General features: G+C 44.4%; 1 protein-coding gene across 1 annotated transcript in view; it reads right to left on the bottom strand.

Moving 5' to 3' along the window:
- The window catches only part of ETF1 (eukaryotic translation termination factor 1), a 69,949-nt gene that overhangs the window by 14,499 nt on the left and 40,575 nt on the right, over nucleotides 1-14,875 (bottom strand). Inside the window, exons 8-9 of the mRNA XM_040344698.1 lie at nucleotides 1,226-1,381; nucleotides 1,069-1,133 (exon numbers count right to left, since the gene is read on the bottom strand). Of these exons, the coding sequence (XP_040200632.1) occupies nucleotides 1,069-1,133; nucleotides 1,226-1,381 (221 nt within the window). The remainder of the gene's footprint in view (nucleotides 1-1,068; nucleotides 1,134-1,225; nucleotides 1,382-14,875) is intronic.

Here is a 14,875-nt window from a genome sequence, read left to right as displayed (position 1 = left end):
ACACAACCGCACGTGTCACTGTCATCCTGAAGTGTGACTTAGGCTGTTAGCGCCGTTCAGTTACCAAAAAAAAAAAAAAAAACACTGCAAACCCCACAAGAAAATGGCCGCCGGACAGCCGTCCTGTAGGAAAAAGTGCACGGGCCACAAGAAAATGGCAGCCGCTGTAAAAAAAAAACTGCATAGAGCACGCGGGTTACAAAAAAAATGGCCACCGATGATAAAAAAAAACAAACAAAAAAAAAAACACACACACACTAAGCGGCAGGCACCACCAAAATGGTGGCCGAACACATGTACAAAAGGAAAACAGTAAAAAGCACAGGCAGCGAACACCCCTGGGCTCCTGAAAAACGGAGGCCCCCCCACACACACACACATGACAACCAGACAGCAGCCCCAGGAGAGCGGACCCACAATCCAGCCCCGCCACTAGAGAGTGGAGCCCCAGGCGGACCCCCAGCTAACGCAGCAGGCCTAACTCAGAGAGCATAGGGAGGAGGGGAGGGAGAGAAGAAAGGAAGGGTGGAAAAAAAAAAAAAAAAGGTCGATTTCCCTGGGAATGTCCAGCCGTTCCAACCTGCCGAGGCAGAGGAGAGTGCTACTTACCAGTCCTGCGTGGATTGCTGGAAGCATCCCTGACAGATCCACCACCCGAGCAGTACGGGGGTAGCTGTCGGCCCGGCACACTGTGACACAGACAGTAATTAGCCCGGTCACATGAGAGCCCCAGAGCGCATAGCCCAGTTGCCATGTTGCCCAGTCGGCAGTTGATAGTAGATCTCAGGTTCAAAGCAGAAAAATAAAATGAAAAAAATCTCCAAGACCAAAGGGCCCACAGTACCTGGGCAGTACTGTACAGTTTTAAAAAGTTGTATTAACACATTAACATGTTTCTGCTTAGTCCTCTCCTGATAGAAGGCCAATACCCTACTGTCAAGAATATGCTGCTGTGTCTGTCCACGAACACAAGAGAAATACTGAATTAGACTAGTAAACAAAAAGCGACAAAAAAAAAAAAAAAAAAGTGGTTGAACTTTAGAAAATTAACATTTTAAAAACACATACCTCTTTGTCAGTGAAGTGTGATTTGTCCTTTTCTTGCTCTGGAGTTAAAAAGAGAACCTTGTCCTCTAAAGAAAAAATAAACAAACATATTTAAAAATACGAACCTATACCGTTCTTAGTACATTGGAGAGGACTAGAAAGAGCACAAAAAACGAACCTTCAACTCCACTACATCTCAAGACGTATCTCATGATGTCCAAGTTTTCATAAACTATCAGAATTTCTACAGCTCCCATTTCCATTGCCTTTAGTGTGTCTTCAACACCAAAACAGTATTTGCCTGTGTCCTGGCTAATTTCATCAAAGTATCTCCCTGTAAATAAACACATTAAGGTGAGAAAACATTAAACCGCTAATGTACGAACAGAAGTAAATGATAAAACAGAACAGAAACATTTGGTACCAAGTCACATCACTATGCTAGCAAGCAAAGACAATTTTGCATGGATATTATATATATATATATATATATATATATATATATATATATATATATATATATATATATATATATATATATATATACATATATACACACACACACACACACACACACACACACACATATATATATATACATATATATATATATATACACATATATATATATATATATATATATATATATATATACATATATATACACACACAGCCTTGAAAAAGTATTTATACTAGAGGTCGACCGATATGGTTTTTTTCTCTGGCCGATATTTAGAAAATGAGGGCGGCCGATATATGATGCAGATTTTTGCGGCCGATATTTTAGGCCGATTCTCCCCCCCCCCCCACATAAAATATAACAGTTAAATAATAAAGTGGGATGCCAGACATCGCATGTGATTCGCACCACATTGCAGTGCACATTACATGCCATCTCCGTGCGATATTTTCAGCCATACAAACTGTATGGCTGAAATCGCATTGCATACGCACCAAAATGGTGCGGGACCCTTTTTTTGGTCCACACTGGAATCGGATCGCATGGGTGTTCACACCCATCCCATCGGATTCCTGTACCATATTATAGGTTGCACTGCGATCTGCAAACTGATCTGGGGGTAACTTTACATTGACACCTGCAGTGGTTCTCAGATCTCAGTGTGAATCACTGTGCGATTCAGGTGCGATGTGGGAACTCGCACTGAATTCTCGCATCGCACTAGTGTGATCATGGGCCTAAATCTGACTGTCAATAGAGTAGAACGGGGCTGTGCGTGTCCACTCAGCAGAAACTGAGAAGACATGGGCCTGTCAGCCGCCCGCTCTCAGCGGACAGATATCCCACTGAGTAAATTCTTCTGGAAGGTGAACCTTCACACCCCAGTCTCTTTTGCAGATGCAACAGGTTTTCTTCTAAGATTTCCCTGTATTTGGCTCCATCTATTTTCTCATCAACTCTGACCAGCATCCTTGTCCCTGCGTGTTCAGGGTGATGTGCAGTGTTAGTTTTGCTTTTAGACCAAAAAGTTTTGGTCTCATCTGATCAAAGCAGCTTCTTCCACATGTTTGCTGTGTCCCCCACATGGATTCCCACAAACTGGACTTCTTATGGATTTAACAATTACTTGCTTGCCACTCTTTCATGAAGGCCATATGTGTGGAGTGCACAACTAATAGCCGTCTTGTGGCTCTCTACAGCTCCACCAGTTACAATGGGCCTCTTGGCTGCTTCTTTGATTAATGCTCTTCTTGGTCGGCCTGCAAGTTTAGGTGGACGGCCATATCTTGGTAGGTTTGCAGTTGTGCCACAATTTCCATTTCCAGATGGATTGAACAGTGCTCTGAGATGTTCAAAGCTTGGGATATTTTATAACCTAACCCTGCTTTAAACTTTTCCACAACTTTATCCCTGACCTGTCTGGTGTGTTCCTTGGCCTTCATGATGCCGTCTGTTCACCAAGGCTCTCTAACAAACCTCTAAAGCAGGGGTGTCAAACTGGTGGCCCTCCAGATGTTGCAAAACTACAAGTCCCATGAGGCATTGCAAGGCTAACAGTTACAAGCATGACTCACAGGCAGAGGCATGATGGGACTTGTAGTTTTCGGAACAGCTGGAGGGCCGCCAGTTTGACACCCCTGCTCTAAAGGCTTCACAGAACAGATGTATTTATACTGAGATTAAATTTCACACAGGTGGACACCATTTACTAATTAGGTGACTTCTGAAGGCAATTGGTTACACTAGATTTTAGTTAGGGGTATCTAAGGGGACTGAATATAAATGCATGCCACACTTTTCTGATATTTGTAAAAAAATTAAAATGAAAACCCATCTATCATTTTCCTTCCATCTCACAATTTGCCACTTTGTGTTGGTCTACCACATAAAGTCCCAATAAAATACACATTTATGTTTTTTGGCTGTAACATGAACAAATGTGGAAAATTTCCAGGGAGTATGAATTATAGAGATATAGAGATCAGAGAATAGAGCTACACACACCCCATCTCACAAAACACCCCTCTTTTTTATAAATATTTATAACAGTAAAACCTTGGTTTGAGAGCGTTTTGCAAGACTAGCAAAATTTTAAAATACATTTAGACTTGATATACAAGCGATGTCTTGATATAAGAGTAGCGTCATGTCACATCCGAGTATAAAAAAAGAAGCGAGGCACCTTTAAGTGTAGCAATATGGTTACATTTAAAGCGGTGGTTCACCCTTAACAACTTTCTATCATTAAATTAGGCATAGTAGCGCGAGCTACAGTATTGCCTGTCTTTATTTTTTTAGCCCGGTACTCACTCTGCAATCCTAGCGAGACGATTCCGACTCCCCGCGGGGAATGGGCGTTCCTATTCAGAGGCAGCATGATTGACTGCTGGCTTTGGCACGTCACGCTCCCCGAAGATAGCCGGAGTAGGTCTCGGCTCTTCACGGCGCCTGCGCACAGACTATGCGCAGGCGCCGTGAAGCGCCAAGTCCTATTTCGGCTATTTCCGGAGAAGCGTGACGTGCCAGAGCCGGCCGTCAATCATAGGAACGCCCATTCCCCGTGGGGAGTCGGAATCTTCTCTCTACGATTGCAGAGTGAGTACCGGGCTAAAAAAATAAAGACAGGCATACTGTAGCTCGCGCTACTATGCCTCATTTTATGCTAGAGGAAAAAAAAAATTTTTTTTTTTATTAATAGGGTGAACCCCCGCTTTAACAAAGGTACAACATTTAGATACGCACATGGTTGATTAAAACAGGCACATACAAGTATGCAGGCATCCAGGGTAAATGTGTTTGCAGACTATTCTCACCGCCATTGAGGACGTCCCTTCCACGAGTGATTCGAGCCTTGCTTTCAGATTGCTGCAGGGTATTCTTCCCGGTCACGATTGCAGACTGATAGCGGTGAGGAGGACGGTCTATGTGGATCGCTTTACCCCAGATGCCTGCATACTTAGATGTGCCTCTTTTAATCAACCATGTGAGTTGCTAAATGTTGTACCTTCATTAAATGTAACTATATTGCTACACTTAGAGGGGTCTCTCTTTTATACTTTGTAGCTCCTGCTGGATTTTGCTTCTAAACCCCTTGGGGAGGCTGCAATTTGTGGATGAACATTTTATGGTTACACAACTTATCACATTGCTATAATCTTTTTATATGGACTATAAATTAAAGGACTTATGTTGTGGAACAAATTATTTAAGTTTCTATTTTTTCTTATGGGAAAATTTGCTTCGATATACAAGTGCTTTGGATTACAAGCATGCTTCCGGAACCAATTATGCTTTCAATCCAAGGTTTTACTGTATATCTTTTCATGTGACAACACTTTGCTACAATGTCTAAACCGCTGGCAACAAGAGTACACCCCAAGTGAAAATGTCCAAACTGGGCCCAATTAACCATTTTACTTGCCCGATGTACGCCACCTACTGATGGATGGACACTGGCCAAACAGGAAGTCCACCATATATAACCTCTCCTACACAGTAACAACCTCCGTTTTGTAGCAAAGCAATGAAAATCCCAAAAAGATGGGAGGGACCTCTGTGTCCTGTGATGTACTCCAAGAAAAGGATTTTTACATGCAAGTATGACGGGAAAAAAACAATTTCTTTATTGCACATCACAGGACACAGAGCAACCATAATAATGACTATATTGGATGTCCTAAAGCAATGCCCTTGAGGGGAAGGAGACAATCAAAAACTGCCACCTGAGGACTCCTGCCACCCAAAACATACTGTGACCAAGCATTATCCTTTGGTAAAATTGGATGAACAAATGGATGGATTAACAAAAGACCATGTAATGGCCTTAAGTCCTGAGCCACTGACACCTGATGGCAGATGGCCCAAGATGCCCCCACACACCTGGTAGCGAGAGCTTAAAAAAAAAAAAAAAAATACATGTCAAGCCATAGGCTTGAATAATTAACTGTCAAATCTAAAGAAAAAATGGGTAACTTGGATGCCTCCAGCCCATCCAGGGCTCGACTGGCAGCACAAACCAGGATTCCGGACCTGTACCGACAAATCAAGCAATTCTGACCACCAGAACTACCTCCAGAGTATGCAGTGATCCAACTCCTACCAAATGAGGATCAGAAAAAAAGGCAAGACTTGATAAAGTCTTGATTCAAGTGAAAATTAAGACACCATTCTAGGCAAAAAATTAAAAAAAATGGATGGGAACACAAAACATACCTTATGATGCGAGACCAAGAACGGCTCCTTGCATGAACAAGGCACCTACTCTGAAACAACGTCCTCTGATAAAAACGTAAAAGTAAAAAAAAAAAAAAAAAAAAATATTTCTGTGGGTGCCATTTCCTGGTTTCACCCTAGGCAAAAAAATATTTTCAAGTCCTGTGATTGAAGTTCACAGAAGCTGGCTTCCAGGGACTCAACAGTGCCGAGATACAAGACTCAAGACCATTAGGTCCCGCTGGATTGGGAGTGTCCCACGAGCAACTCCCGCAAGACTCATTGTGTCCGTGTACCAAGCGCTCCTGGGCTAATTCGGCCAACATGATCAGTGTTACCCCCTTCTTTGAAAAAGGATGTGGCAAAAGTCAAAACACAGAGGGAAAGCGTCAAATAAGGGATGAACTGGTCGCTAAGGCGTTACCAGTACATCTACCCCTATTGCCAGTGGGACTCTCGTCCCAGATGCAACCTGTCCCAACTTGGAACCTGGTAGATTATCTGCAGAGTTCCCACTGCCACTATTCTATACCTGGAATATGCACCGACAATAGAGACAGCACTTGTGCTGTCCCAGACAGAATGTGGTTCACATTACTGAGCCGCATGACTCCTGGTGCCGCCCTGGTGGTTGATATCTATGCCCCTGCAGAGGCTTTTACAGATAAAACTACAACTGGTTTGTTACATAGTTAGGTTGAAAAAAGACACAAGTCCATCCAGTTCAACCACAAAAAAAAAAAAAAAAAAAAAAAAAACCCAACACAGTACAATCCCATACACCCAACTCCATATTCACAGTTGATCCAGAGGAAGGCAAAAAACCCCAGCAGAGCATGATCCAATTTGCTACAGCAGGGGGAAAAATTCCTTCCTGATCCCCCGAGAGGCTATCGGATTTACCCTGGATCAACTTTACCTACAAATCTTAGTACTCCGTTATATTCTGTACATTTAGGAAAGAATCCAGGCCTTTCTTAAAGCAATCTACTGAGCTGGCCAGAACCACGTCTGGAGGGAGTCTGTTTCACATTTTCACAACTCTGAGGCCCCGTACACACGACAGAGTTTCTCGGCAGAATTCACCGAGAAACTCGGTCAAAACCCGGATTCTGCCGAGAAACTCTGTCGTCTGTACAGTTTTGGCTCGATGGAGCCGCCGAGGAGCTAGACGAGAAAATAGAGAACATGTTCTCTATTTTCTCGTTGTTCTATGGGAGAAGGCGGCCCGCCGAGCTCCTCGGCGGCTTCATCCCAGAACTCGACGAGGAACTCGACGTGCTTGGCACGTCGAGTTCCTCGGCCGTGTGTACGGGGCCTTACTGTGAAGAAACCTTTCCGTATTTGGAGGTGAAATCTCTTTTCCTCTAGACATAAAGAGTGTCCCCTTGTCCTCAGTGTTGACCGTAAAGTGAATAACTCAACACCAAGTTCACTGTATGGACCTCATATTTGTACATGTTGATCATATCCCCCCTTTTTCTCCTCTTCTCGAGTGAATAAATTTAGTTCTTCTAATCTTTCCTCATAGCTGAGCTTCTCCATGCCTCTTATCAGTTTGGTTGCCCTTCTCTGCACTTTCTCCAGTTTGTACCATAATCCAGAGCAAGGCGTAATGGCCAAAAGTGCCAAGATATATTTTTCTTTCATTAGTTTTTATTGTTAAATCAGCAAGAATAAATTGACAAGAGATACAGGTATAAGCATTTCATAATATCAAATGAAGAAATATTTCTAAAGGACACATTGCATAGTTAAGATAAGGTAGATTGAACCCTCAGCAAGTTATTGTAGCTGAGCCAAACTCCTGATGGAGGAAAGGATTCCCCAACACCCCTCTCGGGATCTTGCTGTGGAGGGGAACCCCAACCCCCCCCCAAATGGAGTATGATAAAGAGGACGATAAAGAGGACAAAAAAATATTTAAAAAAAAACAGGAGGAACAAAGATAATTAAAAAAATCTGAAATAAATGAGGAGAATAACCTTATTAAGAGAGAAATACCTTGAAGAGCAGCTTTGTCTATACAGTTGGGTGGACAATAAGTAGCGGACGAAGGACAAACATGTGGACGTCCACTGAGCAGGAGGTATTAGGTAAAAAGAAGACTAAAAGATAAATCGCACTGCTTACACGCAAATCTCTTTTGCAAGGTGGGACTAGATAAGAGTGTCCCAGTGGGGAATGCCTGCAGTTGTACCTGTATGATCATGGAGAGAAGAGGTGTGAGAGAATGCAAAGGAGGAAAGAAGAAAAAGGTAAGACGGTGTGGATCTCGCTCATCTACATGAACCTGAGTTAGTGAGAGGTGGCAGTTGTCCGAGGGTATCTGGTCCAGGGCTCCCAGATGGCTTTGTGTTTGTCAACATTATCCAAGAGGATGCTAACAGTTTTCTCCTGTGCCATGATCTCTACCTTTTAACCAAGAGAAAGGAAACCGTGGGTTGTTTCAAAGCCCAAGCAATCGTTAGCTTGGTCCCAAGAAAAATAAACATGATCAGGCGTTGAACTAGTTTAGGGGCCTTGGGGATAGTGAAGTTTAAGAGGGCATGTTGAGGAGTCTTTTGGATCGGAAATCCTGTCATTTTCCTAATGGTGTGAAATATTTTATTCCATAGGCCCCTGATCTTGGGACAAACCCACCATACGTGCAGCATCGACCCAACGTGCCCACAGTTGGGGAGGCGTTGGGATAGATTTTGGCAATTTTCAGGGGGATCATATACCACCTCATTTGTACTTTCAAATTTGCCTCAAATCATGCAATGTTTAGAATGCCCTTTGTTGCCACAGTCAAAGCTCTGTCATTAGTCTATGCTCCAGTTATGCTGCAAGTCATTTTCCCAATCTCTCATATAGAGCGTTTTGGTCTCAGCCCTAGCAAGTGATCGGTATAGCACAGATATTCCCCCCTCTGCTCCACGGCTTGACCACACCACCTTTCACAGTCTGATCGCGAGTGGGGTAGGCGTGAAAGACCGTAAGGATTGGATAAAATGAGCGATTTGGTGTTATCGAAACCTTTCCGATCTTGGCATGTCAAGCTTGCTTATACAGTGGGCCAGAGTGAGAGGCCCCGTAGGGTTGACAAAATCTCCTATCCTATACAGCCCTTCATCTAACCACCACCGGAAGGATGTAATGTCTAAACCAGGCGGGAACAAGGGGTTTAAAAAATAAAATAAAATACGTGACAGTGGGTGCAAGACCAGATGCGGATTCGTTTTGAGAGTCCCATAGTACTAGGGAATGGGAAAGAGTGAGCGCCAAGATATTTTATACACTCCTGAAGTCCACTGAACTGTAGCCACCCTCAGACAAACTGAGAACCTAGCATTAGTGGTTATCTTCCAATACCTGAAAGGAAGAATTTAACCTTCCTAGATTCCGAACCATCAGCCACCAATCTTTAGCTGTGCAACACCCCGGGAACAGAGCCCTCCGGCAATCCAATGCCTGAATCTTCAGGTTCCAGACAGAACGATTTTCTGCCAAGACCTGGAGTAGGACTGTATATAAGGAATGTGCTTCAACCTAGAATCAGCTTCCTACTCTAAAATGTAATCGAAGAAAAATCTGGACCAACGTCTTTCTGAGCAAAGTTTGAAGTGTACAGAGATAGACACCCCCTGCGTCTTTAGCAAGTCCAGCACTGGAGCTGGGAGCTTTGCGAACCTCAGAAACTGGCCAGCCTGAAGGATGGGATCAAAAAAAGAAAACAGACAACTTCCCCCTGCAATTACAGAAATCTTTGAGGAGGCTGGAAAACACCGACACATGAAGCTATGTTTTTTCTGAGGATTATGGACCCCGCAATCTATCTTTTGCAGAGAGGTCATCACTGAACAGACCAAGCCTAACTGAAAAAGGATGCCCATCGGTTTGAGATCTTAAGATAGACCTCATGCCCCCATTCAGTTTTGAAGCTGCTACCATCTAATTGTTTTACAAAAAGTAGACCATAACTTTTGCTCAAAGACCCAACGCAAGACCAAGACTGGCCCACTAAGGAAGGAGCGAACTACCTCAGACTGCTCTAAAATCCTATGGTCTGAGATGCTCTCAAACAGAGCAATGTCAGATGCCTCCCTCACTTAAGGAAAACCTGGGCAGTCTCCCATTCAAGTACCAACCAGGCTTGACCCAAGATCAGGCACCACAGTGGGCCAGATGACCCCGACGCCATTGATCCAACAGGATATGTGAACATTGCCCGACACTACACTGACACTAGTACACATAGGCACACTAACCCCCGCCCCCCCCCCCCCCCAGCCACGGTGTCACCGTTTGCAGTGTTTATTTACTGATCACAGCATTTGGTGGTGTAAAAAGTTGCAGGGCAGTTAGTGGTAGGCCCCGTTAGGTGCAGGGTACCCCCCTAATAAAGGTTTAACCCCTTGATCACCCCCCAGGTAAACCTTTCACCCCGTCGCCAGTGTTACTAAGCAATAATTTTTCTGATCGTCGTATTAGTGTCACGGGTGACTTTTTTTAATCCACTTTAATTATTTTCTTATTTCATACATAAATATGCCTATTCGGCATCCGTTGCATTTCAATTGACATACATTATACAACATTTTTACATTCCTATAATATTCCAATGTACGTCTATATTTTAATATCCTGGCCCCCACGTCCTCTGCACTCTACATAGAGAGTCTATATATCACCAGTTTTGGTGGTGCGACACTCAACCAGGAATACCAAATCTCCTCAGATTTACCCTCTGCCTTCCTTCGTTTGTAGGCCAGGTGTTCTCCACTCAACAGGGAGTTGACATATGCAATCAATTGCTTCCCTGTGGGGACCCCCGGGGCCATCCAATAACGTGCAATGAGTTTTCTTGCCAAATACAGCAGTCTTGTTACCATATAGTACTTTCCTTTGTATACTCTCCAGGGTCAATGGCCCCTAACAAGTATACTAGGGGATCCAATGGGACTGGTACCTGTGCCACTCTAGTGATACACTGATACTTCCCTCCCAGTACCTGTGAAGCTTTGGGCATCTCCAAATCAAGTGTATGAAATCCCCCTGCTGGACTTTACACTTTGGGCACATAGGGGTATCCCTTCTTCCCCATCAATGTATTTGTGGCGCTGTTCTGTAAGCCCTGTGTAGGATAAAGAGTTGCAACAATTTGTGCGACGCAGAGACAGATACCACCGGGACAGATTCAAGCGCACTCTCCCACTGGTCTCCGTCTATCTCCCCAATGTCTTCCACCCACTTCCTGCGGCTTCTAAGGGAGGAATGACTCTGAATTGTTGCTAACAGTCCCTCGTATATTTTTGTTATCAGTCCTCTTCGTGCTTCTGCTTGCAGAACCGGCGTCAAAGGTGACGGTGAGGTTACCACCAGTGATCGTGTTTGTTGTTGTTTCTGTAGAGCATGCCGGAGCTGGAGATACTGATAGAAGCCCCGTGGGGCCAATTGGTATTCTCTACACAGCTGCTTGTAAGTTTATTACCTCTCCCCCGTACAGCTGTGAAAAGAACCAGATTCCCCTCTTTTTCCAGGAAGTAAAACCTACTAGATCCTGTAGCTCTGCATATCTTGGATTGTTCCATTTTGGAGTGAATGGTAACACCCCCTCTGTCCCAGGAGTCTTCCGTAATTCCCCCCATACCCTTCTGAGGAGGGTTCCTGTGGGTGCTGCCTGTGGCATACTGGGCAAGCCCATCTCAAGATGGGAGGCTGCCTTTAATGAGGGAGCAGTACCAATTACCATATTTCTATTAGGATCCCCTTTCTTCCCGTTCCCATCCCGCTAGCTGTTGTATCTGAGAGACTAAAAAGTACATTTTGGGGTGAGGTACCGCCAATCCCCCCTGTCCTTTCCATATTGCAGAGTGGTTATACTAATCCTGGCAACTTTTTTCTTCCATATCAACTCCCGCATCTGGGTATCAATTATTTTAAACCATTTAGGTTCACCGCCAGGTTTTTATATAGTGTCAGGTACCCCCATATATTACCCAATGAAGGTTTTTAACCCCCTGACTGCCCCCTAGTTAACCCCTTCACCAGTGACCACAATATAAGTGTTAGGGTTGACGCTGGTTAGTTTGCTTTTTATAGCGCCAGGGCACCCGCCGTTTATTACCCAATAAAGGTTTAACCCCCCTGATCGCCCGGCGGATAATATCAGTTAGGTTTTAGGGTCAGTTAGGGTCTGCGTCAACCCGGGTAGCGTCAACGCCCACAGCACGCAGCATACACCTCCCTTAGTGGTATAGTATCTGAACAGTTCAATATCTGATCAGATCTACACCAACGTCCCCAGCAGTTTAAAGTTCCAAAAACGCATTGTTAGAAGCAGCCCAGATACCTGCTAGTACCTGCATTTTGCCCCTCTGCCCACCCAAGTGCAGTATCGATCGATCACTGTCACTTACAAAAACACTAAACACATAACTGCAGCGTTTGCAGTCAGGCCTGATCCCTGTCATCGCCAACAGTTTTTTGGTAGCGTGAATCTCACTAGTTGTACCAGTAAATTTAGAGCCCAAAATGGCAAATCGAAGGTACACTAGTGAAGAGGCCTACGCATTTCTGAGTATGACAGATAGTGAAGAGGAGGTCACTCATCTGTCAGATTCAGGCTCAGAATACAATCCTGTAGACAGCAGCTCCATGACAGATAGCACTGACGACAAAGTTGTGGTCCCTTGCCAGGGTCAGGCGTACCCGACCACATTTTTCCTTCTGTTAAGGTGCAAGAACCACAGGGCTCTTGTATGGAGCAGAGAAGTACTAGTGTCGTTCATCCTTTTGGTGAACTGGCAAGCACCAGCTGCCTAGTACACCCTGGTCGTACACCCAGCACTGCAGTAACACTTGGTGATGTGTCCCATAAGTGCAGTTTAAGCTGGTGAGGTGGCAAGCACAAGTAGTGTCCCGCTGCCACCAAGACGACAAAGGCAGGCCTTTCGTGCCCATAGTGTCCTTCCTGCAGAATTTGCCAATCCTAATTGAGAGCTCACCACTTCTGCAGCAACTGCACTTCCCCCCCATTCACTGTCCAACCCGGAATTCAGGCGGAAACAGTTGATTTTACGTCACTCGATTTTTACAAAAGATCTCTATAGATCTATTGTGGACCAAAGTAATTTGTATGCTGATATATATATATCCATCTATATATCTCTATCTATCTCTATCTATCTAACACTAATCCCGTCCTCCCTTGCCAGAGAATGGAAACCAATTACGGTTTCCAAATTTGAGACCTTTCGGGGCCCTTCCCTCAACATGGGCATAGTTAAATTGAGTGAGCTGCGGTCATATTTGTCCACTGACCCAGTTTACCATTTGCCCGTGTTCTCTGCCTCCATGGCCAGGGCAGGATACGAGCAGATCTTGCGGTTCATGCATTTAAACAACGACAAACTTTGTCGTCCTCATGGAGACCCTGGATATGATCAACTCTACAGAATTCGGCCCCTCGTAAACAACTTCAACCAACGTTTTGCAGCCTTGTATACTCCCATTAAGTTGTATGCGTTGACGAGTGCCTCATTCAATTTTCTGTCCGCTTGTCTTTCAAACAGAATTTTCTCAGCAAGCGTGCCAGATATGGGGGTCAAGATGTATAAGCTCTGTGACAGGTCCACAGGCTATACATCTAGTGTTCTGGTTTACGAGGGAAGAGATTGTCAAGTAGAGCTGAAGAACTGCCCAGATTACATAGGGAGCGCTGGCAAGATAGTGTGGAACTTGATGTCACCCTTATTCGCAAAGGGGTACCATTTGTATGTGGACAATTATTTCACAAGCGTGCCACTTTTTAGTCACTTGTTTGATCATTAAATTGGCGCATTTGGCACCGTGCGACCTAATCACCGGGGCTTACCCCAGTGGCTTGTAGATTTCCGTCTTAGGCCCCTTTCACACTACTGCAACTTCAAAGTCGCGTGATTTTACCGTAATTACGCGGCCGCGATTTCAGGGAATGCCTGTAAGTGGCATCAAAATCAAACTAAAGTAGTAAAGGGACTACTTTGAAGTCGGAAGGACTTGAAGTCGTATTAATATGAATGGTTGTCATTGGAAACGACTGGTCATGCTACTTTGCCATCACAAATCGTGGGACAAGTCATAGGTGTGAAAGGGGGTCTTAGGCTGGGGGAGAGAGCCTGCTCAAGGTGTAATTTACTCGTTGTGAAGTGGAGGAATAATAAGGAGGTTTTTGTTCTTCCCTCCCTTCACACAGACACGACAGTACAAATTCCTACGGCGGCTGGTGTTGTGGAGAAACCCGTGTCCACGAATATAACCTTAATATGGGAGGGGTGGACCACAACGACCAGTTTTTGGCGCTGTACCTAGTTGTCCGTAAGTCGCTGGTACAAAAAAGTGTCTGTATACTTATTTCAATTGGCTTTGCTGAACGCTCATGTGCTATACAAAGCTCCAGGACAGACTGGATCTTTCCTTAAATTCCAGCAAGATATTGTCCGAGCCCTCCTGTATCCAGGCGGTGTTGCACCTCACCATCCGCAACCAAATGCAGTAAGCCGGCTGCACGAGAGGCATTTTCCGTATGTCCTCCCAGGTACCCCTACCCAACGAGCCCCCCAAAGAAAATGTCATGTCTGTAGCAAGCACGGATATAGGCGTGACACCCGTTATTGTCCACGCTGTGCGGACAATCCTGGTCTTTGCATTGGTGAATGTTTTGAATGCTAACACACACACACACACACACACACTATTAGCGTAGGGTACAGCAAAGTACAGAATAGGACACACTTACACAGGGTCTACCAAGATGCCATCGCATTTTGAGAGAACCGAACCATTACAGTTAGAAAAAAAAAGTGTAAAAAAAAAAAAAAAAAAAAAGTTTTATCGTTCTCTATTCTGCTTTTTTACTGTATTCTGCAATGTTTTATTGTTATTTTTTATCATGTTTGCTTTCAGGTATGTCATTTTTTTTATACTTTACTGTTTATGGCGTTTTGTTAACCATTTTCTTGTTTTCAGGTAAGCCATTCAGCTGCAGCGCGGATTTATCTTGACAACAACAGCATTTTCTTCCATGCGGCCTAACTTTTGCGGGAGGATGCCCCCATGCTTCGGCATATATACCGTATTTATCGGGGTATAGCGCGCACCCCTAAAGTTGCCCCCATTCCTGTGGGAAAA

This window comes from Rana temporaria, chromosome 3, assembly GCF_905171775.1.
Source record: "Rana temporaria chromosome 3, aRanTem1.1, whole genome shotgun sequence".
NCBI lineage: Eukaryota > Metazoa > Chordata > Amphibia > Anura > Ranidae > Rana > Rana temporaria.
This window is presented reverse-complemented; position numbering and strand designations above follow the sequence as displayed.